Source organism: Cygnus atratus, chromosome 21 (genome assembly GCF_013377495.2).
Source record: "Cygnus atratus isolate AKBS03 ecotype Queensland, Australia chromosome 21, CAtr_DNAZoo_HiC_assembly, whole genome shotgun sequence".
Taxonomy (NCBI): Eukaryota; Metazoa; Chordata; class Aves; order Anseriformes; family Anatidae; genus Cygnus; species Cygnus atratus.
The window spans coordinates 711,860-739,810 of NC_066382.1; the positions used below are offsets into that span (position 1 = coordinate 711,860).

At 63.8% G+C, this 27,951-nt stretch overlaps 1 protein-coding gene across 10 annotated transcripts; it reads right to left on the bottom strand.

The window, feature by feature from the left end:
- Positions 1-27,893, bottom strand: KCNAB2 (potassium voltage-gated channel subfamily A regulatory beta subunit 2). Of its 10 annotated transcripts, XM_035557570.2 has the most exons (17): positions 24,275-24,399; positions 23,914-23,966; positions 19,643-19,762; positions 19,263-19,304; positions 8,767-8,810; positions 8,025-8,062; positions 7,730-7,809; positions 5,758-5,802; positions 5,508-5,552; positions 5,384-5,427; positions 5,198-5,284; positions 1,920-2,005; positions 1,644-1,764; positions 1,455-1,549; positions 1,062-1,182; positions 903-991; positions 1-704 (listed from the first exon to the last, which is right to left on the bottom strand). In XM_035557570.2, the coding sequence occupies exons 3-17, from the start codon at positions 19,717-19,719 to the stop codon at positions 615-617; spliced, it is 1,104 nt and encodes a 367-aa protein (XP_035413463.1). In that variant the 5' UTR covers positions 19,720-19,762; positions 23,914-23,966; positions 24,275-24,399; the 3' UTR covers positions 1-614. The 10 variants fall into 10 exon arrangements, with proteins under 10 accessions (XP_035413463.1, XP_035413466.1, XP_035413464.1 ...); XM_035557573.2 differs by lacking the exons at positions 23,914-23,966; positions 24,275-24,399 and adding an exon at positions 27,788-27,893; XM_035557571.2 differs by lacking the exons at positions 23,914-23,966; positions 24,275-24,399 and adding an exon at positions 20,521-20,679.
- Positions 27,894-27,951: the final 58 nt, after the last annotated feature.

Consider the following 27,951-nt stretch of genomic DNA (forward strand, 5'->3'; position numbering starts at 1 on the left):
TGGTGGTTTGGTTGTTGTTTCCTTGTTGGTGTTGTACAGCAGCCTCTTACAGCCCGTGCGGTCCCGGCCAGCAGCCAGCCCTGCACGCGCAATGCTCCCGCGGCCGCCGTGCTCCGAGCACGCCCGAATGTAACAGCCTCCTCGTCCAGAAACACAAAGTAAAGAAGAGAAGCAGCGGGGAGACGCATGCAACGGCCGGAGCCGCCGCCCGGGACAGGTCCCACCGGCCGAGTCCTCTGCGCAGTGCCCAGCGAGCGTGCCGGGGCTGTGTGCCGGGGCCAGCCACGCCAGCGCAGCGTGGAGCCCGAGCCCAAGGCGCCCCTCGTCATCGTGCACCAGCGTGGGCGGCTTCAGCAGTTGGAGAGGAAGCTCCGAGGCCGGGCATCAGGTGGGCACCGCCTCTGCACGCTCCCCGGCAGTGGCTTTTCTTGCATCCAAAATAAATGTTACGTAGTAAGCATTATGTTCTCTTGCAGCGACATTTGAAACGATTTCTCTAGACGGTCTCGGCGCATTGTGTTCTCGATGCAAACAGCTCTCCACTTTGCTTCAACAAAGCGTAAGCAAGCGAACAGGAGGCGAGGGCGGCGCGGCATCCCAGCGGCGGTACGTGCTTAGGATCTGTAGTCCTTCTTGCTGTAGGGTTTATTGCCCAGGATGCTGTCGATCTCGTGGACGATGGAAGACGACAGCTTTGGAAGAACCTGTGCGCAAGCAGGGAGCGTGGTCAGGATCCAGGTGGGACGGTGGGTGCAGAGCTGGCCCCATGCCAGCAGCGTCTTTGACTCAGCATTCCATCAGGCAAACCCACACCTTTTCTTCTGCAAAACCTCCCCTTCCTACGTGGTGCAGGGCAGCACCGGACCCGTCCCGTCCCCGCCGCAGAGCTGCGCGGGCCTCACCTGTATTGCTCCGATGTTCTCCATCAGCTGGTCTGCGTTGGAGGCACCCAGCAGGACGGAGCTGACGCCCTCGTTCCGCAGACACCAGGCTGGGGATGCAGAGCGTGGAGCCTGAGTGTGGCCCGGCCGCCCCCCTGCCCCCCTCCCCGGCCCCCTTACCGATGGCGAGCTGGGGCAGCGTGCAGCCCAGGCGCTCGGCGATGGCCTGCAGCTCCTTCAGCTTGGCCTGCTGCCGCCGGCCCTCCTCGCTCAGGATCTTGTCCTTCAGCCACTGGTACCCCTGGGGGTGAGAGAGGGGGGTCAGCAGCGGTCTCAGGGGTGTCCCTGGCACGCCGCCTGTCCCATCCCATGGCATATGGGACGGGACCAGCACCTTGCAAGTAATGTGCTGTGCGTTCCATGGAAAAGGTAACCAAAAATGTCCTGAGGTCTTGCTTCTCAACCTCTGCACCTCCTCCCCAACACACAGCCCCCCTGCTCTGCAGCCGGCCCCTCCCTGGGGGAGCCCCGAGCAGTACAAGTCCCTTGGCACGTGCAGAGTGCGGGGCTCACCTTCAGCGATGCCCGGGAGTAGGGGGGGATGCCGCTGTCGTACTTCCCTGAGACGATGCCGCAGGCCAGCGGGGACCAGGTCATGGCGCCGACGCCTGGGGAGCAGAGCAGAGGGGTGAGCCGGCTGCTCCCCGCGCTCCAGCCCTTCCTGCTGGGTTTGGTGAGAGCTCGGGGGCACGGGGCTGGTACCTATCTTGTGGAAGAGCTCGGGCAGCTGCACCTCCACCTTCTCCCGCTGGAACATGTGGTACTCGGCCTGCTCACAGATCGGCGGGATCAGGTTGAACTGCCGGGCCACCGAGTACGCCTCCTGCAAAGCCCGGGTGCGCAACGTCAGCGCCCGCTGTGCCTGCGGCCTGGCCCCACCGCCCCATGGGGCCGTGGCGGCCGTTCGAGCAGCGCTTCGGGCAGTGAGGCCTCTGCAAGCACTTGTAACGGCATCAGCCGGCGGCGCGCAGCCCCTACCATGATCTCCATGGAGCTCCAGCGCGACGTCCCCCAGTACATGGCCATCCCCTGGTTGATGACGTGGGTCATGGCGCGCACCGTCTCTGCCGGGGAGGAAGGGGAGAGCGGCAGGCGGGCGTTAGGGAGCGGGACCCGCGGCTGGGCGTGGGCACGCCGCGGGGAGGGGGGCTGGCGCTGCACAGACATCTTGCAAGCAGTGTACGTCCAAACACCAAACCGGGGCGGGAGTTTGACGCGTGAAATTAAAACAAAAGGGAACCGAAAATGAACCGCAAGAGAGAGACTGCGCTGGAAATCGCTTCTCCACACCTAGTGCTTTTCCAAATCTATTAAAAACAGACCCAAATCAAACCACATGAGAGAGTCACATGGAGCTGACATATTTAGGTGTGATTGTGCTGAGATGAGCAGGGAGAGACAAAAAGGATGTGATTTATGGTCCCCCAGGTGGGGGTGGTGTTCAGGAGATGCTTTTGGAGAGGGAGCAGGAGGGGGGCTGAGGGAGCAGGCGCCGGTGCTGCCCGGGGTGGGAGACGCTGGGCTCTGGGGCACGGAGAGCAGCCCAAGGCACCAGGTGCCCGCTGCGAGGGCACCAGCACCAACGCTGCGTGTGGCACCCGGAGACCAGCTGAAAGCATCACCCTCACACCAAAAAGAAGGAAAAGTAGGGGAAAAATAGAAACAGGCAGAAAAGGGCTGCTTCGAGTACTCAGCACCCAGATGGAGCTGGTGTGGGTGCCCTGCTGCTCGCGGGGCGGCGGCGCAGGCTGAGCCCCGCGTCTGGCGCTGGCACCGCGCGGGAGGCTGGCGCTGCCTGCAAGGTGGGGGGGGCTAAAAGCCAGCTCCAGCTTTGCCCAAAATGCTCCATCACAGAAATGAGTCGCAGGCGAAACAGGGCTTAAGGAGACACAAAAAAGAGCACCTTCCCCAAACCCTGCATTTAGTAAGTGGTGTTGGCAGCACCATGGGTCTCTTGCAGAATGGCTCCAGGATGCGCACGGACCCACCGGCATGCAGCGAGGGTGCCTGGGGCCACCACGTCGTACAGTGCTTGCAAGGCTGCTTGTAAACGCCGCAGGAGAGGGGGAAGCTGGCGGGCGTTCGTCCAACCTTCTGGTTACAACCGGCTGGAAAGCACGCCTGCTGCACGCGTCCCCAGGCACCACCGTCCTCACCCGCCTCCACAGCTCGGGGAACGGGCTGGGATGGGACACACGGAGCTGCGGATCGGCCAGGCTGTCCGGAGGCTGCCCATGGGGAGGCTGCAGGAAGCAGCTCGTCCTCTGCACCCAGCACCGCCCTGACCTCCAAAACGAAATGCTGAGCAGGAGCAGCTGGGCTCACTGCCCCATCCGGGGCTTGCAGCCCGGAGGAAGGGGCTCGGTGCCGGGACCGACCACCGGTGGCCCCTGGGCCAGCATCGCGACCTCGGCCTTGTGCTGCTCGGCTGGGGGGGGTTGGCTGCATCTTCAGCTGCTGGCCCCAGGCAGCTCTGAACCATGCAGGCTGGGTTGCAAGCCAGGACGTGCTGCCACGCCAAATGGAGGAAGCAGGAAGGAAAACAGACAAGGCTTGGTTTAACACCGCCAGCGCATGCACCAGTGGGCTGGCAGCTCGGCCAGGCACTGGGTTTGTGTTAACCAAAGGCTCTGGCAGCTCCGCATGGGACGAGAGAGGGCCGCGTGGAGAAAGCCTGGTCCTGCACGTGCAGGGAGGGGGGCAAACAGGGGTGGCCTGGGGCTGGGGGAGGCTGCGTGCAGCTAGCTGGGTGCTGGGCTGCGGCCCCGCACGGTGCCCGCAGGGGGACGGGCTGGCAGCGCCCAGGGCAGCAGGAAAAGCTGCACCTGGAAGGACTGCTGGCTCCGGCAGGAGATGGGGCTGCCGCGGGGTGCTCCCCATGCACTCACAGCTGGGATGGAGAGAGAAGAGCCGCGGGTCTGCAGCTGAGCACGGAGCCGGCTGCCCCCAGCCTCCCCCCCCCCCGCACCCAGCGAGTGAGCTGCATCCAGCGGGGCTGGAAATCACCTGGGTTTGGATTTCTCCACTCATTAAAACTTGTGTCAAGTGGCGCGTCGCTAGGTAGGCTTTTGCCCAAGCCCCGTACCCACATACTGAGGGGAAACACCCGGCACAGCCCGGTGCAAGCGGCAGGGCAGGGCCGAGAGCTGGCACCACGGCACCTGGGAGCCGGTCTGCTCTAACAGTGGCGCCTTGCAGCTCCCCGCCAGCCTCTGTGCTCCCTGCCACGCAGGGGACTTGAACCCCCTGCATGTAGGAATGATACTTGAAATCCCTGCAACAAGGACCGTGCCGTGCTCCCCCTGGCACGCTCGCCCCGCTCCCGAGCACTCTCCCAGCGCCCCCCGTGCGCTCTGAGCCCCGCGGCACGGGGCTAAAGCAGTGCTTCCAGCGGCAGCACGCCCGACCACAGCCATGCATGGGGAGAGGACCGGGGGTGAGATGAGGCGACGGGGAGGGGAGCCACCAGCTGTTTGCTTTGTTCCTTTACTTGCAAGATGTTCTCGGGGGCAGGGGGTGTATTTTTGTTTGGCTGTTGCTGCTGTTTTCCTTTGCGCATTTTATGGAGAGGATTGTTCGGGGGGGAAGGAATTAAAATTAAAGACAAGTGCGGGTTCTGTCCCATAAAATGCCGCTGGGGTTCAGACTGCGGGTACGATGTACCTTCTATGATGAATGTTCTTGACTTGGAAGAACTAAATGGGTCCCCTGGTGATAAAAGAAAGATGTAGAGAGACCAGAGGTTACAGCTGCCGGCGTATCACAGCGAAGGGCACGACGAGGGGCGTGGAGCTGGGGGCGCCTCCAGCACCGCGGCAGCAGCCTCCGGCTGTCCAAGCGTGGCCGGGGAGGCTCCTGGCACTGGGCGAGGGAGGGGGCGTTCTGCAGAGCTTTAACTTTGTGCCCGTGCTGAACGCATTGACAGAGGGAAGGATTTATGCTCAGTAATGGAAAACACGCTTTAGAAGAGAAAGCCTGCCACACAAAGCATGATTAAAACCCACGGATGGCAATGAAATGCAAGACGCACGATGCGATGCACAGCTGAGGCTGCCGGGAGGCAGCCCTCCCGCTCGGGACCAGCGGGTCGCCGCCTCTCCGCACCGCCGAGAGGCGAGAGGGGAGGAGCGGGACCTGGGGGCAGCGGCGCGGTGGCGCTGAGGAAGGGGCACGGCCCCGGGGACCTGGTCTGGACGCCTGCTCCCGCCCGGCACGTCCCAGCACCCGGATGGCACGGTGGCGCCGGTGGCCCCTACCTTCCATCGGCGTGTTGGGGTCGGGCCTGTTGGCGAACACCACGTCCACGTAGTCCAGCTGCAGCCGCTCCAGGGACGCCTTCAGACCTGGCCGCACAGCACAGGGGCCGTCAGGGGTGGTCGCCGCACGCCGGGCTCTCCGCGGCCAGCCGGAGCCGGTGGCGCCGCGTCCTGCCCGCTCCCTACCTTCTATGATGTGCTTTCGGGACAGCCCCCTCTCCGTCTCTGCTCTGAAAGAAGAGGAGGCACAGGTCAGGGCCCGCCGTGCGCTGGCCGCTCTCTTGCAGGGCAGGGTGGGTGTGCTACCTACTTTCCTCCCCAGAAGATTTTGGTGGTGATGACCAGGCTGGATCGTCTGCAGGGAGAGGGGAGAGTCACTGCTGTGCCTGCAAAGCCCCGTGCGCCCTGCCCTGCACCCTGCTTGGCCCCCTGCCCGCGAGCAGCAGTGCCCCCAGCCCCCAGCTCCTTCCCCAGCCCGTAAGCACCGCAGTTGCCAAGGAAATCTGCTGCATGAAAACGAAGCGCTGTGAAATGCCTGACCCAGGGAAAGTCATACCTACCTCCACCCCTTCTTCTTGATAATGTTTCCCAGCACAACTTCAGCCCTACAGAAAGGGAGACATAAGCCGTGAGCTCTTTAGGCTGGTACAGGAATTAGGTCAGGAACGCTTCGGTAATGAGAAGCGACTGCAAGCGGCGTTGGGGAGCAGCGGGAGCGGAGGGCGAGGAGCGGATGAGCGCCAAGGGCCCAGGCAGAGCCCGGTGGGGACACCCAGGGCCCGGTGCCTGCCCCAGGGCCAGCTGTGCTGCCCTCCTCATGGTCTTAGCCCTGCGCATGCAGCCCCAGACCCTCGCCCTGGGGGTTGCTAAAGCCTCCTGAGGGCGAGCAGAAGGGGAAGGGGAGCGCAGGTGTCTGCAAGAGGGCTGAGGCTTGGCCAGGGCAGCTTCGCTCAGGCAGGGGCGCCACGCTGGAGACAAGCCCTCTGGAGAGCCATTTCCCGGCTCCTCCGGCAGTGCTGCTGCTCCCCAACGAGAGCTTTCTATTTTTAAGTGGCTGTGTGGGCCCGCTCCTCGCACCGCGATGCAACGGGGCCATCCCTCCCGCGGAGCAGCCCTGGCACATGGTGCCCTGGGAGAGCCACCCGCTGCCCCTGCGTCCCGAGGCACCGCACGCTGCCGTCCTGGTGCAGGCGTGGGGCTGCGATGGGACCAGGTCAGCACGGAGGGGGAAGAAATGCAGCCCAGCACCACCTGGGTGGGCCGTGCCTGCTCTGTGCCCCAGCACCGGGGCTGCTCGGGGTGCTCCCTGGCTGTGGTTTGTGATGGCTGAGTCAGAGCCGGTGCGGGAGCTGCCGGCACAGCCTCCCCGCCTCCTGTCACCCCTCTGCCGGCACCGCGTGGCCTGGACAGAGCCCTCACCTCCACGGGAAAGGGCACGGCGAGACGTAATGTTTGAACAAATGTGAAATGACTTCCGAAAATGAGAGCGGAGAAGCAGAATGATTTAATTATTTCCACTCTCCAAACTTTTAAACCAACCTGCATGACAATGGCTGTCCTCACCGAGCTAATGGAGAGCAACGCTTGTTGCAAGGAGGGCGAGCAAGCCTTCATTACTGCTCTCGGGGGCAACGGGCTTGCTGGAATGCTTATCACCTATCCTTTCAAACTCTCTTTCAAATATTTAGAATCTGGAGTGTCTGCAGGAACACTGTACTGAAGAGCTTTAATACTGCTCGTACAACGCTGTGAATGAGCACGGCTGTCTCTGAAAACCTCAGGTACAAGGAAATCCAACGTGCCTGGAGAACTGGGCTGGACGGGGGCTTGGAGGGATGGTTTGCAAAGAGCCACGAACCCAACAAGTTGTCGACACCCGGTGAGCGCGGGGCTGCAGCATGCGGCAGAGCCTGGCCCCGTCCCAGCGGGGGCTCTGCAGTGCCGCAGTGACCGCATGGCAAACCCGCGGCACACCAAACCCACTGCCCACCAAACCCACTGCCCACCGCCCGCCAGCAGCTACAGCCCAGCCCGGCAGCTGCCACGAGCAGTGTTGAAGGGCTCCGTAAATCCAGATGTGTTTGCCTAAATCACCCAACGAGTACTGAGGGGCTCTGTGAGGGCTGGAGGCTGCCTGGGGCTCTTTCACCGACACATGGGACTGAGTTTGCTGAAGGCAGCACTGTCCTTGCCCAAGTCTCTGGGTAACGCAGGAGTGGGTTTGAGGGAAGAAAAAGGTTTTGCTATTACGTCGATATCCGTGCTGATGCTTTTAATGCTAAATATACCGCAGCCTGCAGCTGTGAGAGGACTGAGGATGCCTCAGCACTCTCCAGCCCAAAGCCCAGCTCAGCACCTCTCTGCCCCGTGGCACCGCACAGCTTCAACACCCGGCTGCCCAGCCTGGCAGCAGCTCAGGAACACTGGAGGAGAGCTCAGGATGCGGCCTGGGGTGAGGAGGAGTCAGGGAGAGCCAGGTGAGGAAGGCTCACACAGCACATGCAGCCCCTCGTGCCGAAGCGGGGTACTCACTTGCCAGCAGCGTAGACCTCTGCTGTGTCGAAGAGATTAATGCCATTGTCATACGCTAAAGTCATCAGCTGCTCGGCCATCTGCAAAGACACAGCGGGGGTGCTTGGGGGGGATGCCCGAGAGCCGCAGCCGTGGCCACGCGCTCAGAGGAGCCCGAGCTGAGTCCTGGTGCCCCAGGGCGGCTCCGTAATGCGGCGCCCTGCGGCTGGGCCCATGGCCATGGGGGAGCCCTGCCGGTGGGGAGCGAGAGCGCGTGCCGTGGGGCACAGGCAACGCCAGTCAGCCCCGTCCTTACCTCGTCCGTGATCTGCCCTCCGAAAGTCACCCATGTTCCTGCGGAGGAGAGAAGTCACACGTTGAGCACAGTGGCCGCAGGTGCGGGCAGGTGGCAGTGGGGCCATGCCATGGGGGGGCTCTGTCCCGTCCCCGACCGCGCCGTGCCCCGACCGCCCACCCCAGCTACCCTGGCACAGCTCCCATGTGCGGTGGCCACGCTTTGCACCAACGCATGTGGCAAAGCACTTGCAGCACATACCGTTCACTTTCTGTTATGTCGGGGGAGAAAAAGAGAAAACCACGTGAGAACTTCTGGGCCACATCGCAGCTTTGCTGCCAGCCCGGAAGAAAGCCCCCTCTTATCTTATCTTCATAAGCGAGTGGTAACGTTTCACTCACAGAAACCCATTGTCGCCAGCGACAATCGCAGAGCCGTAAATACATCTCTCTGTGCTTTGTAAGCGGCTCACACGGGCTGGAAGCCCACCGGGCCGCTCGTCCCGCGCACGTTCCCAGCCAGATCTGAGGCCAGCAGCTGGCTCTGTGAGGGCGCTGCCCCCGCTGCTGCGCCAAGCCGGCGTGCGTATTGAGGACAAAGCAGAAATTTTTGGCTACAATTAGCTGCTGGGAGTGCAAGAAACGCCGTGCCAGCAGCTGAGGCGTGCTTTCTGACCATCCGCTTTTTCTCCCCCACAGAGCGCGCGGGAGCCCCGCTGCGCGCCGCCGAGCCAGGAGCCGTGCAGGGGGGCGCGGGCACTCACCCAAGCCGAGGCAGGACACTCGCAGCCCAGACTTGCCCAGATTTCTGCAAGACAGAGACCCATTAGAATAGCAATCGTAAATCCTCACAATGATAATTAATTAAGCTAATTAAAAAGACGACCCCCCCCGGCACTGCCCGGCTCTTGGAGGGCACAGCCTACGTGAGCTCCCCGCCCGCACGCTGCGGGGCCGGGGCTGCGTTTATTCACATCCCCGTGCGGGAGGTGAGGGGCAGCGGGGAGAGTGAAACCCACCCAGGAACGGGCACCGGTGACGAAGTGAAATGCACAACGGCCCTGCGTGCCGTGGGGCGGGCACAGAACCGCACCTTGCTCCCTGCATGTCCCGCGCATCGCTGCACGACACGAAGCGGTGCCAGCGGTCCTGGGGCGCCTGGGCTGCCCTGAGCTGCGTGGGGACAGGCAGCAGCTGGCCCCCAGTGCCCCCAGCCGGACACCCCGAGGTGCTGGTGCCCCCCACCAGCAAGAGAGGGGGAAAAGCCCAGACAAAAACAGGGAACTGCACAGCAGGGGGGTGGGAGAGCAGCAATGGGGACAGAGAGGCGCACACAGCACCAGGGCCCACACTGCGTGTAGAGACAGCTGCTGAAGTGACCCTCTGAAATGAGAACCCAACAGACGCACGTCTCTCCTCTAAACCACAAATCATGGCTGGAAAGGTCAGGCATTTATTTTAAAATAGGAGGAGGGGGGAAAGATGAAACAGCTGAGCCCAGCTGAAAGCACCGAGACCTGACCACAGTCACTGCTCTACTTCTGCAACCAGGAAAAACCGAAATAAACCTGGGGCTGTCGCGAGCCAGAAGGTACAAGAGAAAGAACAACAGAAAGGGAAGGTGGATGCGGCTCCTCCGAGAGACAATAATTGCTGATGAAACCAGAGATCACTGAGCAATCAACGTTGGCTGAATGCACAGGGGCATGCCGGCAGCAAAAGCGAACGGGAAGTGCCCAGCCTGGCCCCATAACTGTGTCAGCAGCCTCCGTGCCCGTACGGTGACAACGAGCCACGGCTCAGGAAAAAGCACGCGAGGGGCAAGGCAGGGAGCGCCTGCCGGGGGAGCACGTGGCCGCATCCGTGCCGGGGCGCACCCCAAGGGGGGAGCGCGGTGCCCAGCTCTGCCCTGATGTGGGACACTGCCCCCGGGACCGCCAGTCCTCGCCCTGTCGGCATCGCCGGGAGCTCACGAGGGGAGAAGCGGCTCGCGAGCGGAGCAGGCGCCTGCAGGCACGGAGCACCCCTGCACGATGCTGAAAATTTGGCTGGCTCAAAGAAGTGGAGAATATTCTTTCGGGAACGAATCCAGGCTGGCAGGCGTCTTTCCTGCCTTTGCCACAGTGATTGATAGCGCATTTTTAAAAATCACAAAGGTTCAAACAACAAGCATTAAAATAAATAAAGTGTAGGTGAGCTGCTGCAGCCCGCCCGCGCGCGGCTGCCGGAGCCGAGTCGCGTAGCAACTGCGAGGGCCCGCGGCCCCCCGCGCCCCCCGGCCCCCCCGGCCCCGGCCCGGCCGCCCGACGCAGGGCTGAGGGCACGGGGACGGAGGGAGCAGAGCCGCAGGACGGCGATGCCGTTTATTAATTTCAGGCTGAGATTAATCAGGACGCTTTCTTTCTGCGCTGCTGCATCATTGTCCAACATCTGCAAGGCACGGGCTGCTCCCGCGCCACGGAGCAGATGCTCCACGTCTCAAACCCATTTTATTTTTAGCCTGCTTAGCAGAGGGCAGCGGCGATCGCCATGGGCTGTCAGCACGGTGAACGCCAGGGATGTGGGGCTGTGACATGGGGAGGAGCACAGCCATGGCTCGCCCGACCCGTGTCACGCCGCATGGGCACCGCTACTGCTCCAGGAGCACCCCCCCGAGCACGGGAGGCAGCCCCTTGGCACAGGAGCAATGGGAGTGCCTCTGCTCATGGCGTTCCTGCTCAGAAGTTTATGGATTGGTCGCCAAACCGAGACACGTGCAGCTACCTGGGGAGGCCACGCAGGGGAATTTCAGGGAATGGGCGTCCCCTCGCACGGTGGAGGGCCCGTACAGCAGGTCTGTTTGCAAGGAGCTTTTGTATGGAGGAGAGCAGGGCTGTTTGGAGACCTCAGTGGCCCTGGTGCAGGTGCCGTGCCACCGTCACCATCACCTCCTGAGGCTCTCGGAGGGACCCTGGCTCCGGCAGCCGCCCGAGCAGGTCACTGCCTGGCAGAGGGGTGGCCCAGGGAGCTGGAAGAGCGCGTCTGCCTGCTCGGAGAGGAACCGGGCAGGGGGAGAGCGGCGCACAGGACGCTGGCGTATGCATTGTGTCTGTGGTTTCACCGCTGGGAGACCTGGCTGTGGCAGTGCCCATGCTTGCTCTCCGCACCCCGGGACGGCGCTGAGCCCACCCTGCCCAGCGCCGAGCTGAGCCCCGCCACACCGGGCACCCCAAGCCCCGGGCGGTGCACGCAGCCACGCCAGGCGAGGGGGACGTGGCTAATTAGGAAGATAACAGAGGGCGACGGCTGATCTCATTCCAGCGGTAGGCCTGCCTGATGCATTTTGCATCCCAGCACCGTTCGCATCTGGGCTGGAGCGGGAGCACGCTGCCGCGATCAGCTGGGGCTCGGCGGGAGCTCAGCTACGTGGGGAACCCCTGCCCGAGCGCGGGGCGCTGAGCGCATTAACCCAGCCTGTGCCGGCCGGGGCACGCTGTGCACACGCCGTGCTTCATTTCCAGGCCCGCACACACAGACAGGGTCCGAACACTTCTCACAGCTCAGCACACGCTCCCTGGGGCTGTGAGTGAACTGGCAGCGCTGCAAAGCCCCCGATGCCTTCACAGCCCACGAACAAGCGTGTGCCACGGAGTCTCCAACTTCCCCAGCTCAGCCGCTGCCCGCTCCCACAGGCTCACCAGGCACCACGGGTCCTCCTAAACCCCAAACTGCATTTCTGGGCTACTTTTTCCCTTCCCATTCCACTGTTTTACATTAGGTTGGACCAAAACCATACTGAGAGGGGAAAGACAGCAAACTGCGAGGAAGGAAATGAAGGCGAGCAATGCACACACGGAGCAGACCAGCACTTGTAGCTCCGAGAAACCTGGAGCAGGAAGATGGGAATAATACACCCCCAGCCCCGAGCCTCCCTCCTGTACAAATCACAGCGAGGGGTATCACACGCACCCGAAGCGGCAGCACATCTCCCGAGCGAGCAGCGCATCCTTCTCCTACCTGTATTTCATCCCCGGCTGCTTCACGCTGGATTCGCTGGACGACGGGGCGTTCTGCACCGAGAGCTGCCCCAGGCTCCGGGCGACCATGGCCACTGCCCGGAATTTGCTGCGTGTGCCGAGGCTGGGGCTGCTGGCATTCTGCCGGTTCAGCCGGTCCTCGGCGCTCCGGCTCTTTATGCTGTGCTCGGAGCACACAAAGGAGACCTGCATGGTGCCCTGCGGTTCGGGCTGGAGGGCTCCCTCCCTCCCCGGGGCTCAGCCGCTCCTCCCGGGCGCGCTGCGGAGCGTCAGGGGTGAGGATAACGGGGAGGGCTTCCCCCAGGAACGCGCAGGTCCCGGAGGAGAGGGCAAAGCACAGCAGCCAGCAGACGCCGTGTGTTCGCTCTCAGCCCGCGGCAGCACCAGTGCTTGCCTGTCCGAGGGTTAAAGGCAAACTTGGGGACGTCGCGGTGCTGTCCTCCGCCTCCAGCCCCCTCCCGGACACACAGACCCCGGGGTCTCCGTCGAGCGTCGCCGATGCTGCCGGTGGGTCCAGCCGTGCCGTGCCGTGGGGAGCGTCCCTACGCCCCGGCTGCGCGGGGGAGAAGGGTGCGTGCCCCCCGTGGGGCTGGTGTCCTGGGCACCGCGTGGCCAGGGCTGTGCGCTGCGCTGCAGCCCCCCGGCATCGCCCGCCGGGCGCCCCTCGCCTCCTGCGACCCTCCCGCGGCCGCGGAGGCGGCAGGGAGCAGCGGCAGCAGCCTAAATTTAGACGGCAAACTCTGCGAAGCAGGGCCCTCCTCCTAACGTCTGCGAAGCATCACTCAGCCAACATGACGGCTGCGGGGCTGGGTCGAGAGACCCAGCTTATATCAGCTCCAGGCCATCAATATTTGATGAGTTTTAGGAAGCAAACAAACCATGTCAGAGCAGGCGGGGAGGCAGAAACATGACCACTTCCAGCCGCTCCGTGCCGGGAAGGCGCACACCCCCCTTTATTTCTGAAGCGCGTGCCTCTGCTGCGCAGGGCTGCTGGAAAGCCTCTCGAATTCTCTGCCTTCACCTTGTCCCTCTGAATCTCTCTCCGCGGAGGAGTGCTGACAGCAGCGCATTCACAACTCCTGGCCAGCACAGAGACCCAGGGGGCTGCCCCCCACTGCCACCGGGGCCAAATCCCTGGGGTCACAGTGGCCAGCCCTGCCGGCTTCCATCCCTGCCTCCACCCTGCCCTGCAGGTGCTGCTCCCCCAGTCCAGCCGCAGGACATGGGTTTTGGGGTGCAACAGGCAACGATGGGGAAGGAAGCCCCTGGCCGTGAAGGGGTCTGTTGTCTTCCTTCAGCTGTGCAATAACAGTGCCGTGTCTCTGCTCCTAAGCTGATCCAAGTCAGATTTAAAATCTCTCACAGGAGTGTTTGCACATTAAAAAGTACATTATTACTGGGTAAATGCGCAACCCGTGGAGATGCCACCAGCTCTCCCGCTTTCTCCTGGGGCAAAAGCCTCGCTGGGTGTGAAGCTGGTGCTGTGTGACTCTTCCCTGAAACTTCCCCACAGAAGAGCTAAATCAATCAAGCTGAAACCCAATTCCAGCATCTGCTGCTGAAGGAAGGACACGAGTGGCTGTGGGCCATCGGCCGCGGGCTCCGTGGGCATTTCTGCAGCGGCTGCTCGTGCCGGGGGGACACGCGGCTGTGCCCCAGCAGGCAGGGCTCCGAGGGCCGGGAAGTCGTGGTCAGAGCAGGAGAGGAACCACCGAGCCAGCCTCCGGCCGGACTGCCAGTGCAGCGCTGTGCAGTCATTTCTGGAGCACAAGGAAAATGGTTCGGGGCTGGGGACTGGCTTACGGGGGCGTGCAGGGGGATTACATAAATCAGCCTCCGATGCAACGAGACAACTTGTGATCTGCTCGGGCTTCCCTCTGCCTCAAAGCTCCTCAGCGCGGGCGGCGGGGCTGGGTAATCCGCGGGCGGCAGCGCGAGCAGACCCCGGCCCCGGGCGGGGGGAATCCTGCTGCGCTCCCCACCGAAAGGATTCCTGCCACTCTCCTGTGGCCGACCCAGGCGGGCACCTTCCCCGGGGGCACGAGTATCGCGGGCGCTTCTGCATCCCCCAGCTGCGGGGGGGAGCTCCGTGCCCCCAGCAGCCCCGTGCTAATCTCCCCGCAGCGCTGAGCCCAGATTAACGCTGCCGACAGCTTTCGCCCACAGCCACCAGTGCAGGGAACGGCCGCGGGTCTGCAGGAGCAGCCCCAGCAGCTCTCCCGAGCCGCCCCCGTCCCCTGGGCTGTCCCCTGGGCCACGGGCGGCCCCGCGCGAGGAGGTGCCCAAGGGCCGTGCCTGCTGGTGCACTCCATCAATAAATAACTGCCGCAGGAATATTAAATGTTCTGCTGCGACGTGTAAATGCTACCTCTGCTTTTTGTTAAGCGGCCAGGACAGCTCCTCGCCCTTGCTGCCCTCTCCCCTGCGGGGGCGTGAAGGCTGGGGGCTGTGCTGGGAAGCTGCGGGTGCTCTGCGCATCCCCCCTCCGGCAACGGTGCCGTAATGAGGGGGACAAGAGTGAGCTGAAACACTGATACGCCGCTCACCGCACCGCGCCCTGGACCTACATGCAAAATTAATGGTGCCAGCTGTCCCTGTGCTCACAGGCAGCTTTCCGGCTCAGCAGGACATTTTCTCAGCTTTATTCTACCCCCCCCCCCCACGTCGGTGTTTAATTTTGCAGCCAGAGGGGCCGGGGGAGCACAGGGCACCCGGAGGCACACATTAAATCCTCCTGCAAACACTGCAAAAGGCCAGGGCCGCGCAGTTGCACAAAATACATTTGCACTTCCAAACTTCCCACCAACACTGAAGTAAAAACAAAAATAAGACGGGAAGCTTAAAGAGCACCATCGACCGAGCGAGACAGCAAGGCGCTGATTTACTTCAGCTTCCCCTGCACGCACCGCGCCAGATCTCCTTCCCTCGAGGGACTGCAAAGGATCGCACCCTCATCGAGAGAGAGGCCGCGTTCTGCTACGTTTGGCCGGGCAGCGTCAGCGCGTCGCCTGCAGGAAGCGCCACGCGGAGCCGGCTCCGACGCCGCCCCGCACCCGGGCACCGCACCGAGCCCTGGCGCCGCCGGGATTTCCGTGCCCGGCCGGCACGCCTGGTGCTCGCGACGCTTTGCCCGAGCGGCCGCGGCCCCTTACCTGTACTTCATGCCGGTGGCGCGGGCCGTGCAGCCGTCCAGCGAGAGCCCGTGCGTCCGCAGGAACTCCTCCAGCGTCTTGGCCTGCGCCGCCGCGCGGACGTCCCGCAGCCGCCGCAGCTCCAGCGCGTCCGCCCGCCGCGGCTGCTGCAGCCCCCAGTCCGGGTGGTGCCGGCTGGCCACGCTGCGCAGGCTCTCGCTGTACGTCATGGACAGCATCCTGCTGCCCGAGCGCGGGGGCTGCGGGCCGGCCGGGCGGCGGGCGCTCAGGGGTGCGGCGCAGAGAGCCGGGCAGTCGCCCCGACCTCCCGCAGCGCCGCGGCGCCCCAGGGCCCCAGCCTCGTGCCCGGCCTCGTGGGGACCCGCAGCAGGTCTGCCCCTCGCGCGGCCCGGGGAGGGGACAAGGGGCCCTGGCGATAAATGGCAAAACAACTGGCTTAAGCGGAACAGAAATCGGCACAGGAAAGCCAACGAGCAAAAGAAATGGCAAATGCAGCGCAGCAGCAGGGAGGGGAATGGAAGGGGTGCTGCCAGGGCTGGACCATGCTGCTGATGGGGCTGCATGGGGTGCTCACGTGGGGCTCAGCCCCACCACGCTGCCCTCCTGGCATGGCACGGCATGGGTACAAGCACTGCACGATGCAGCGGGGTCCTGGGGCTCCTGCTGTGATGGTGCGGAGCTGGGTGCACCACTACAGCCTGCCATGTGCCCGCCTTGAGGCACGGCTCTGCTTCCACGGCGGGCACCGACCGGGCTGCAACCGGTTTGCGTTTCCCTAAGGAATGCACAGCAAAGGCACGCGGGCGGCCCCTGGAACTGGCTGGGGTGGAACGAGCGGTGCTGCAGCTCCTGGCAGAAGCCGGTGCCTGCACATGGGCCACGCTCGCTGGCCAGCGAGGACGCACGGCCACGCGGGGCTCCCGTGGGGCAGGAGTCCTGCAGAAGGGCCGCAGGCGCCGGGCGCTCGCTGGCAGCCCTCGGGGTGCCTGTGGTGCCCGCAGCAGGCTGCTGCAGCCCGTGCCGCCAGCCAACACCTTCCCTGCAGCAGCAGCACGGCGCCGAGCGCGGCACTGAACACAGCCTGCGGCACAGCGGGTGCCGTGCACGGCCGGAGGCGCCCAGCACCCCACGGCAGCGCCTGCGACCTCGCTGGTGGCGGCACCGAGGAGGTGGCATTGATTTCCCTGCTGCTCTCTGGAACACCCACTGCATTTAGGGCCTGAGCGAGCTGCGCATGTCTGGGGGCTCCCAACGGGCCCTGGATGGGGAGAGCCCAGCACAGAGCCTGGCTGTGCCCGACATCCCACTGCTGGCGTTGTTTTTTTTTTCTTTTTTTCCTGAGAAGTTGTTTTACGGCAGCACAGCTTGAAAGCAGTGTGCGCTCTTCCAGTGAAGTGTGACCTCAAGAAAAAAGCAGAAAAAGAGGAAAAAAGAAAAAAAAGAGCATTAACTTGCAAGGAATTACTGAAAACCCTGGGGAGTTTCTGGGATAAACAATGTGTTTGAAAATACCGTAGAACTCCTCCTGTTCAGGAAAATCACGCAGCAAGAGTTCCTAAAATGCAGGGAAATATGAAAAGAGGATCGCCTCTCCTGAGGTCAGGCGGGGCTATGACAAAACAAAACCTGAACACCTCGCAAACACCAGCTCTGGCGGTGTGCTGACCGCTGCTGGCTGGAGGGGCAGCGCTCCCCGGTGCCCCAGCCCCTGCTCTGGGTGGGGGCACCCAGCGGCAGGCAGCGGGCACGGAGCTGGGGACAGCGGCGTGGGAAGCAAAACCCCTCCGACCTCCTGCGCCCACCCAACACTTTCTGCTGTGCCTCGGAGCTGGGGCCTGCAGCCGGCAGTGCCGGCACGGAGCCCTTCCCCGCAGCTGAGGGATTTCACCCCGCGGTGCCGGCAGCTCCCCGGCCCCAAGGGCTCCCTCGCTCCACAGCAGCCAGGAAAATCAAAGGAGCGCACAGCGCTGCTGCACACTTCACTGGCTTCATCTCGCTGCAATTAAATTAAGGCAGCGGATGAAGTCGGTGGGGGTGATGTGAGCTGCTCCAAGGAGCGAGGTGGTAATTAACTGCATGCCCTGTTTTGACACCTCTCTGATTTTTGGCTGAGCAACATTACCAGGCGGCAGGCAGAGCACGGAAGCACTGGGTGCGTCCACGGGCAACTTATTAGCAAAAACTTTGTGCTAGCTGAGGAACGAGAAGCAGTGCCCCAGCGGGGGGGCTGGAAAAGCTGACAAAGCCCGGGCAGCGACACGCCAAAGCAGGAGCTGCTGTTCTGTGGAGGATTGCAGGCAGGACCCCCGAGCACCCCCCGTCCCCAGCCCACGGGGACCCCAGCACTCAGAGCCAAATGTGCCACAGGGTGCTCCAAGGGCGCAACGAGCGGTGCCGCGGTGCCAAAAGGCAGCGGTGAGCCCGAGGCGGGTGCCCCCCTCCAGGGGCAGACAGCGAGCTTTCCAGCCCACACCCGACATCTCACACCCTGCCTGCAACAGAACAAAAGCACCACCACAAACGAAAACACCCCCAACCAAACGAGCCCTGCATTACCTCGGGAGGGAAATCCCTCTGACCCCCGTCAGGCCCCGCTGTGTGGCTGGGGGCGCACAGACCCCTGCCCAGACAAATGCACCCCTCGCACACCGGGAGCCGCCTCCTCGCGCCCACGGAGCCACCGGGTGCCACCCGGGCCCGTGCGCATCCAGCCCCGCGCCACCCGGCTGCTCGGACTCACCCGGCTTCTGGGGATCCTGCTCATTAAAATGAAAAGCTCTGGGTTGTTAGGGTTCCCTTGGACAGCTATAAGACATGCACAGCTGTGTTTTTTTTCATTAGGGGAGTGTCGATGCTTAGCATCCAAAGCAATTGGTGAATACAGGTCCCTCCAGAGTCAAGTTTTTTAGCAGCGCTCCATTAGCCCTATTAGGGTATTTTCTTCCTAGCGAACAGGAGCTCAATTATTCATGACTTCTTCTCTAAAAGCCTGTGGATGTGCAGCTGCTTTATGAACACTGGCATCGTTTCCCCTGCCCGGAGCCGCCCCTCGCTGGTGGCTGCAGCGAGGCGCCTCGCAGCGACAGGTTGCGCCCCGCCGGGACACGCGTGGCGGCGGCACCCGGGGTGCCGAGGAGCCCCTCGGCGTGGTGGCAGGGCTCACAGCTGGGCTGCCAAGGGACGCCGGGTCCAAAACACAAACACCTCTGGGCAGACACGCTTCTCCTAAATGGAGATCTGCTCCAGACCCTGTCACCCTCTCCTCCATCCACATGCCGTGCTGGGGGATGGAGGGGGAGGCCACGGTGCATCACCTCCTCGCACCACCGTGGGCTGTCCTGGTGGTGGCCAGGCCGGATCCGGCCCGGCACCGCTGTGTACGGTGTCCCTGGAAGCACTGAAGTGGCTCCCAGCGCCCTGCTGGCACCATGTGCCAGGGAAAAGTGCCTTTTTAATTTTAGACAGTAAAAGGTTGGAGAAAAAACATGTGTTGTCTTATGTATCAGTTAATGACATTTCTCTAAATGGAAGGAGCAGATGAAAGGGCTGGACGGATTCCTGGAGCAGCCCTTGGGAAAAGCTAACAGGCTCAGGCTGTTCTCCGCACAGCACCAGCCGAGCCAGGCTTGTCAAGGGCGAGGAGACAACGGCGTGTCCCAGCCCCCCGCTGGCCCCTGCGCCGGCCAGGCCAGAGCCCTGCGAAGCGGCGCCGTGCCGGTGCCCTCGGTGCGCGGTGCCGCTCCCCAGCGCCCCGGGCAGCACCCAGCACGCGCAGGGATCACGGACCCGACGGACAGCACGCGCCTGAGTTCAAGAAGCGTTGGGACAGTGCCCTCAGATATATGGCTTGGTTTTGTGTGGGGCTGGGAGCTGGACTTGATGATCCTCGTGGGTCCCTTCCAGATCAGGATACTCTATGGCTCGAGGATTTAAGTGACGGCCGGGCCAACCGGCAGGCGCGCAGAGGAACGTCCCGAGGGGTTCCCTGAGCCCTGCGTGGACATGGGGCAGCCGCAGGTGAGGGGCTTCCCCGGTGTGGGACATTTCTACTTCCCGGGGGCGTTTTTAGGGAGAAAGAAAGGACTCGGTTACCTGTAGAACTGGAGCTGGCGCTTGGGGCTCCCATACCTAGCGCTTCCGACAGCAAGGAGGAGAGAGAAGAAACATGCCACAAACCGCGTTAGAAAGGTGGAGAGCCCGGCGGGACCGCGCGGCCGAACCGGGACCGGTGGTGGCGGCAGGGATTTGGTGGTGCCCCCCTGTGCTGCACCCACCCGTGGGTGCCCGATGCACCGGGTACCGGCATGCTCCCGGACGGTAACTGGAGGAATCAGCTCTTAAAACGAGGCCCTGGCGCCCCGGGGCTGCCCGCGGTTTGGCAGTCCTGGAAGTGGTTTTCCACCAAGCACACCAACGGCTGCGGGATTGCTGGGTCCTGCCGAGCCCCTGGGGCCACCCGGGCCGGTGCTCACCTGTAGATCATCCCGGGGGAGCCCGTCTGCCTCAGCGAGAGTCGTGCCGGGGAGTCAGTGGTTGATTCCGGATACATGGAGCCAGCCTCGCGTACCAAGCCCCGCTCTCTGCCTTACCCTCTGAAAAAAAAAGAGGAAGAATAAGCTGAACCAGACACAGGTTTGCAGAGCGTGCGAATGACGGCGTTTCCTGTCGCTGAAGCCTGCGAGCCGGATGGGCGTGCGGCAGGGGCACGGCGTGGTCCCCGCCACCCTGCGTGGAGCCCCGCTGCGACCCCAGCACCCCAACCCGCTGCTGGCTGCTGCTCACCCCGTGTCCCTGCGTCTCCCCCAGACCCGTCCCACCCTGCCCTGCCCAGTGCCACCAGCTCCCCTTACTGGGTTGTTTTCCCCAAAATTCGGGGGCTGGTGGCTTCCAAAAGCCAGCACTCTCTGAGAGGCTGGGAGAACACAACCCAGCGCGTGGGGTTCACGGACCAAGGCTGGGGGCTGCGTGCTTGGGCAGTGAGCAGGATGCTGTGCAAGCCTGCACTGCTGGCGTGCTGCTGGGTGCTGAGCGGGGCTGCCTGCTGCCTGCGCTGCTGCCTGCACTGCTGCCTGCACTGCTGCCTGTGCTGCTGCCTGCGCTGCTGCCCGCAGGAGGCAATCAGGACACGCCACGGGGCAAGCCAGCTCTGGGGCTGCAGAGCTGCACTGGTGAGGCCCAGCCCTGTGCGGCAGCAGTCTTACAACACAGCAGGAAACAGTGAAGAAATTCAGGGCCTGAAAAATTAAACATTTTGCTGACAGGGAAAAAAAAAACAACCCTGAAACAACCCCGTGAGGCTCCCTCTGCAGTGTATGTGCTATTCCCAAGCACAACCAGAAAAGAAAATTACCCTGGCTTTTCCTGCAGTCTGCTCGCTACTGCATGAGGGGGGTGCAGGAGCTCCGAGAGAAAGGGGGGGGATTTCAGTCTTTTAAATTTAAAAGACCTATCCGCAGGCCCGTGAAACCGAACCTTTACCCCGCAGGCAGCGAGCTGCTTTGTGCCCTGGATTTGGAGCGAGACGTTTCCGCGCTGCCTCCCCAGCAGGTGCAGGGCCTGGCGCACGGCGCGCTCGCCTCCCGGCACGCATCCCGCGCGCATCCCTGCACGGCGCGCACGCAGCCCGCGCGCGGCGGCGCAGCCCCTGCAGCCCTCGCGGCCCAATGGCAGCGGCTGCGGCAGCCGGGGCCCGTCCCCGCCGAGCCGCTCGCCAGCACGGCGGGAGCGCCGCGGCCGCGCTGCAGCCCTGCGCCAACGGCCCCCCTCGCGCAGCAGGGCCGGGAGCGCGGCTCGCAGCAGCTCAGCGAGGACAGGATTATTTTTCTAGTGGCAGGAGGCAGCTGCCCTCCCGCTGCTGCGCCGCTCCCTGCGGCAGAGCAGCCCGGGCACCGCTGCGTAGCGTGACCCCAGCGGGATGCTGCGGAGCGTGGCCCCCAGCGGGTGTGCGGCACCCCCGTGCTGCCCATGGGTCCTGCAGCACAAGCGCCTTCCCCCAAAGTACCCCGGGAGCCTCAGCAGTGCTCTGCAGCCCACAAGGAAAGACCAAGCACCATGGGCAAAGCTGGAAGCATCCCCAGGGGGCGAGAGTCCCTGCAAAGGGGCTCCGGGAAGGGCAAAGCGGGCAGGAGCGGCAGTTCTGCTCCCGGAGATCAGAAACCCTGTACGCACAGCACCTCCCGCTGTTCGGCAGCGCAGGGCTAGCCGCAGCCGCCAGCCCAGGCACTGCTCCTCCCGCACAGCACCTCCTGCCTGCCCCACCAAAGTTAGCGGGAAGCAAGGTGATGAGGCCGAGGGGAGCTGCACCAGGGGACCCCCCCTCCGACCCACAGCTGGGGCAGCGGCACCGCTTCTGTGTCTGCGCGAGCAGAGGGAACGGAGAGGCCAGAAACAGGCTCAAAACTATTGCACAGCTTAGGAGTAGCACTTTTCAGGCGTTGTGGATAATTCTGGTGAGCCAGCCCTGCCTCTCAGTGGGGGCCCCCAGCCACCCCCTTGGTGCCGGGTGCCCCCCAGCCCTATTTGAGGAGCTCAGTGGGGCAGCACCGCCGACGCCAAAGGCTCCGCTCCCACCACAGCAGCGCGGCAGAGCCAAGCTGTGACTGTGCTCACTGGGGAACCGCTGGCAGCCCTAAAATGTGGAGAGGGACGTGAGGCCCACGAGGCATCTTCTGCCCGGGTGGTGCGCGGTGCCCCAGGGACCTGCCCCAGATGCAAAGCAGAGCGGCGTGCCATGAGGGGCATGCACCGTGGGGCAACACGGCATGGCAATGGCACGGCATGGCACAACACGGCATGGCACAGCATAGCATGGCACAGCACTCCACAGGGCAGCACCAATCCCCAGGACAGGGCAGCTCTGCCGGGCCACCAGCGCGTCCCTCCAGGTGCTCGGAGCCAGAGGCGCTGCCTGAAGCTCCGTCCCTCCGGTGCCGGCACCTTCCCGTTTCCCTGCAGGGAGCCCGGGACAACTCCTGCAGCTTCAGCTTCATCGGGGCAAAACCCAGCACAAATTTCTGCAGGGTGATGTGTGGAAACAGAAGAAAAAGAGTTCTCTTCTCTGGGGTGTTGGGTATAAAAGTGCGGGATGCGCCTGGGACCCGGGCATGAGGGGTGCCCTGAACGCTGGCTGCCACCCAGCTCCCATCCCCGTCCCCATCCCCATCCCCAACCCGTGCCAGGACGATGGGTCAGGAAAGAGTGGCCGCTGAGATGCTGCAAGGATGTAGGGCCAAGGCGGCCCAGGGTTGAGGCTCTGCTGGTCCAGCCGGGTGGATGGTTTGAAGGAGGCTTTAAGACTCGTTCATTAGAGCGTTAATTGCCGGGATCTGACTGCATGGCTTTACCCCGGTCCTGACCAGGCGTGGTGCGGACATGGGAACGCGCTGACTGAAATCAAACTGCCCCGCAGATGAGCAGTGACACTGAAGTGCCAAAGTGAGGGCCTGCGCCTACTTCTTGGCTCTTGCCTTTGGGCAGAGCCACCACGTGAAGCCTGAGCGCCCCAGCCAGCCCCGAGCATGGCCCCCCGAGCACCCCCAGCTCCGGTCGGCGGCAGCCCATGGGGCGGGCGGAAACCTGGCACCTCTGGTTCCGCCCGGACCTTCCCTGGTGGCAAAGCCAGCACGGGGCATCCCGCGACGCCCTGCCCATCGGCGGCCCTGATCTCGGTGGGACAGCACCGGCTGTGGGTGGCTGCTCCACCGGGAGCCCCCCAGGCACAGCCGCTCTGCTGAGCCCCGGCAGGGCCGAATTGATGCTTCCCCCTTCCCAGGCCCTTCCTTCCCCACTGCAGCCGCCACTGCTGCGGCTGGGGCACGGCGGTCCCCAGGCTGAGCACCCCGAGCGTGGGGTGGGAGGAGGGCTCTGGGACCCCCGCCATGCCCGTGATCCAGCACAGCTCCCAGCCCTTTTGTCGGGGTGCGGGTGTGACCGCACAGAGCCTCTCCCCACTCAAGGTGCCTGTCCTGGTGATTTGTTTTTTTCTCTCTCTTTTCTTTTTTTTTTTTTCAGGGTTTGGTAAACAGCGTCCACAGTGAATTCCCCCCCCCCAGCGCTCTACGGAAAAGATGACTTCAGGACGATTAGTCATATTGCCCTACTGTGACTTGCAAATGCTTTGCTAGACCCAGCGCCTCCTGCCATCGCCTCCTTCCTCATGCCCTGCACGTCCCCGGCACAGCCAGGTCCCCGCGCCCCCCATGCCCCCCGCCCGCAGCGGTGGCTGCTGGGGTGCGTGGGGCAGGACTCCCCCTGCCCGCACGGGACCCTGCAGAGCCCGGCCGGCCTCGGCTGCACCGCAGGCTCCTTGCAGCAGCCCGGGCATTCGGGTATGTTTATAACCCATTCATTAAAATAACAACAAAGCCGCCCGGCAGGGGTCTAGCTGCAACACGTGAGGTCGCCTGCAATTTTACCGTGCGCTCTGAAGCACAGGCACTCGGCACTGCTCAGCGCCCGGAGTCAATGACAAATCCTAAAACCACATGTGGCACACCAAGCGGGATTGTTTCTTTTCGCATTCACGTATGCGAGCAGAAAAGTAACGCTGCCCGTCACGCACCCGAGCACACGCAAGCCCCCGATGTGCAGCCCCGCTGAACCACGCTGCCCTCCGCAGAGCCCGCGGCCGGGCTCCTGCTGCACTGCACCTGCGGGCGAGGCACCCACAGCCTGGCGCAGCGGCACTGCGGGGCCGGCCGATGGCACGCCGAAGGGCAGCAGCACCCCGAAGCTGCGCACCTACCTCAGCTCCACGGTCTGCAGGCACGCAAAGCCAGCCTCCCCCCGAAAGTTTTTCTTCCTCGGTGGCGAAGATGTGCAGTTGGGAGGAAAAAAAAATGAGACGCAAATCAGCTGACGGCAGAGAGCAGCCTGGCAGAGATGGAGGCTCTGCAGATTTTGGAGAGCGGTGCCAGGTGCCGGTCCAGAGCGACCGCGAGCACTCACGCACGCTGGAGGCAGACGCAGCGGGTGTTATTTTTTATCCCATTCCCCTCGGCTCCCCAAAAACCAGCCCTTCGGAGCAGAGCCTCGTGCCCGCGGAAGCGCGCGGCGGGAGGCGGGGGAGCCCCTGCCAAGCACGGATGCAGCAAACGCGTCCTCACCGCGCTCACATCCTGACTCGGCAAGTTTTGCGCCGCACCGTGCCGACGAGACGAGCCTGGGCTCCCGTGCCCGACGGATGCCGCCGGTGCCTTAACCGTGTCGCTGCCGCCGCTGCGGCCCCAGCCCCGCGCCCCCCGGGAGCGCAAGCGTGCGCAGAGCGAGCGGCGGCTGTGCTGCGCCCGCCGCCCCGGACGCGGCACAAAGGCAGGCTTGGTGCTGGGGCTGCTTCAGAGGGAGGGGAGCGGGACGTCTCCGCCACAGGATGCTTTTCAATCATGCCGGAGGCTTTTCTTATGGAATAAAAGAAGAGGGAAGTGTCGTGTGGAGCAGGAGCGGGGCTGTGTGAGGCCAGGGTGCTGCTGGCCCCACGGGATGGTGGCAGTGGCCCCTTCTGGCCTCAGGAGCTGAGAATATCCAAAGATAACAGCGGAGAGCCTGGGGAGCTCTGCGCCAGGCAGCGAGCAAGACTTGCACCAACTGAGGCAGCGGCCGGTTTGCATCCCGCTGCTGCATGGAGCTGAGAACAGCAGCAGCAGAAAGAAACCCAGGATGCCACCAGCACCCACTGCAGCCGGGGGGGAGTGGGACGGCGTGCCTGGCCGTGATGGGCAGGGGTCCCCAGCAATGCCCAGGGGTGCAGAGCCACATTTCGGGAGTGCTGTGGTGCCGGGTTGCCTTCCAGCCCACGCCCCACGTGGCTCTGGGGGACTCTGGGCAGTCGGGCAGTGGCTGGTACCACAGCACTTCAACCTGAGCTGTCGGATACCCTGAGCACCAAGCCTTCCTCCTTGGCACTGATAAATAATTTGTGCGTTTGTCTCTGCAGAGACACTGAGAGCTCCTGGTGTACGTTAAGAGACATTTAATAATGACCTGGCTGGCAGTGGTTGCCACCTTTTAATTGACTTTTGCTTTTTTTGCCATCTTGGAAGGTTCCTCCCCAAAACACGCGGTTTGGAGGCCAAAGAGGCACCCGAGGAATTAGAGCAGGCTTGTCCCCAGCCCCATTACAGCGCTGTATCACTGGAGTGAGCTGATACTGCTGGAGGCTTGGTTGAACACGAGAACCAGGGGCCAAGTGAACAAAAAGGGTCAGGGTTTGAGAAGCAGGCAGCTCGCACAGTAGGTTATTTTTGTTTAAATCAGGAAAACTGGGCGCTCTGCGGCACCCCCAGCGAGCGCTGACCACCGTGGCTCGCGGGGCACATGGTACCGAGTGCCGCAGCACAGCTGCGCTCCCAGCGCCGGCACGGATCTGGGATTGCAGCTCAGGAAAAATGGGGAAAGACATCTGCCTCAGGAGTCCCAAAATAGCCAGGAATTGAGCCTGCATGCAAATTTTGTTCTGACTGTAACCACACTTCCCTGATGAAAAACCAAGCAAGTTTTGCGCGCAGACGCAGACGCGGTCCTGCCGGTGGTGGGGCCACCAGACGTGGTGCCACTTCCCAACGCACCAGGACTAACAAGGAACCGCCTGCCAACATGTGCAGGGGCAGCTCCAGAAGCACAAGCGTGCTGGCCAGCACAAAAACACTTGGAAAAAGAAAAAAAAAAGACAAGCCAATGCCAAGATTTATTGAGAGTGCCGAGCACTGCAAGCTCCACTCACTGAGCTGCAGGATTTCGGGCAGCAGGGTGCAGGACACGGGGCAGGAACCCAGCCCAGCCCTTCCACGGGAGCTTTGCAGCACCGGCCTGGCAGCTCTGCTGCTCCAGCAAGCTGTGTTCACCTGCACGAGGAGTTATTCTGCTCCCTGTGCCATGTGCCTGGCCCACGGACCTGCACACCGAGAGCGAGGAGTTGGTGACGGTGCCTGGGACGCCGCGGCCCTGCTCCCTGCCTTAAAAGCATGAGGTTAAAAAAATAAATGTAAAAACCACTGCTCTCCTGTACCTCCTGCTAGCAGCTGCAAGCAGAGGCTTTTCTTGTGAACCAGCAGGAGAAGCATCGCATCCATGTATATGCAATTATTATATAATGCACGTTCTCACTGCATACATGAATGTTCTGTATATTGGCCACCCTGCCTCTCTTGGCACTCACCCATGACATGGAAATGTGGCTTGCAGCAGTGCAAGGTTTAGAAGCAACCTGCGATTTTGGAAGCCTGGCTTGATGCACTTGCATGCACAACGCCAGGGGCAGTTCTGCTTTCTGGAGGCGCGACGTGCGTGCTCCTCTCTTCTGCCAAAAGGCTTTTACCAGGACGGGAGCCCCAGAGAGCCTGCATGAAGCGTCCCAAATCGTCTGTGTTACACGCAACAGCAAAGGCACCCGGGGCTTGCTGGCTGCCTCGGGGCTGCCCGGACATCCCCACCTTAAGGAGACAGCCCTGGGAAGTACGGACCTGAGCGCCTCACGCCTCGGGAGCGTCTGGCAGCAAACCCCAGGGGCGCGCACAGCAGCGGGGCCGTGGGGAGGCAGGAACCGTCCATCAGCGCGGCGATGGAGGTCGCTCCGTACGGCCAGCCGCGCACGTCCCGTCACCTACACACGGGGTCACCTGCCCTGGGCTTAGTCCAGCCGCTGCAGCTGGCCCCTCTGCCACGACAGGGAGGGTGTTCGGGGAAATATTTGGGAAATATTTGGGAAAACGTTTGCACTTTTCTGTTCGGTTTGCCTGCTCGTTCGGCAGCAGTTACCCGGGCTTCAACGCCTCTGCCCTGCTGCAACACCGGGGGGCCACGAGGGGAACGCTTTGGGTCTGCGGGGAGCTGCGGGAGCGCCCTGCTGGGCCCGGGGCCGCCTTCAGGAGGGCTTCGGGGGGCAGCTCCGGCGGGGGCGTGCAGCCCCCGGGACCCGGTAACGCGCCCTGCCTGGGGGCTGGCGCCGACTTCACAGCCGGGCGGCATCGGAGTGACGGCGGGCACGGCTCGGCTTGGCACGGCACGGTACGGTACGGCACGGCACAGAATGGCCCGGTAAGGCTCCGGCACGCACGGCACGGTTCAGGCACGGCACGGCTCGGCTTGGCACGGAACGGTACGGCACGGCATGGCCCGGAATGGCAGAGCACGGAACGGCACGGTTCAGGCACAGCACAGCACGGCTCGGCTCGGCTCGGCACGGTACGGTACGGTACGGTACGGTACGGTACGGTACGGTACGGTACGGTACGGCTCGGCTCGGCTCGGCTCGGCTCGGCTCGGCTCGGCTCGGCGCCCTCGTGGGGGGCAGGCCCCGCCCCGCCGCCGCTCATTGGCTGCGCCGCCTGCTCCTCCGGCCGCATGCAAATCGCGGCCGCCCCGCGCGGCGCCCATTGGCTACAAAAGGCGCAGCCCCGCCCCCGGGCCCGACCGGGCCGCCGGGAGCCGGGACCCCTGCGCCGCGCCGGGACCCCCGCGAGCCCCGCGCCCGCCGCCCCCCGGCCCCGCAGCCCCCGGGCCGAGGCCCCGCGCGGCTCCGCTCCGCCGCCGGCCCCGCGCTCCCCGGCCCCGCATCCCTCGGGCCCGCATCCCCCGGTCCCGGCCCCGCCGGCGGCCCTTGTCCCGCTCCCGTCCCCGCTCACCGGCGCGGGCGCAGCGGGGCCGGCCGGACCGATCGGCGCCGAGCGGAGCGGGACCGAGCGGAGCCGAGCGGCGCCTCCCCCGCGGGGCGGCGCCCATCGCCCCAGTAACCCGACGCCGAGCGGGGCCCGACCACCCCCGGCACGGGGGGAGCCGCCGCCGTCCG

Coding starts and splice junctions, on each gene's coding strand:
- KCNAB2 (XM_035557569.2), bottom strand. CDS start 19,719: ATGTATCCGGAATCAACCACTGACTCCCCGGCACGACTCTCGCTGAGG. Junction 5,428..5,507: donor AAAATCTTCTGGGGAGGAAA/GTAGGTAGCACA, acceptor CTCTTCTTTCAG/AGCAGAGACGGAGAGGGGGC. Junction 1,550..1,643: donor CGAGCTCTTCCACAAGATAG/GTACCAGCCCCG, acceptor TCTGCTCCCCAG/GCGTCGGCGCCATGACCTGG.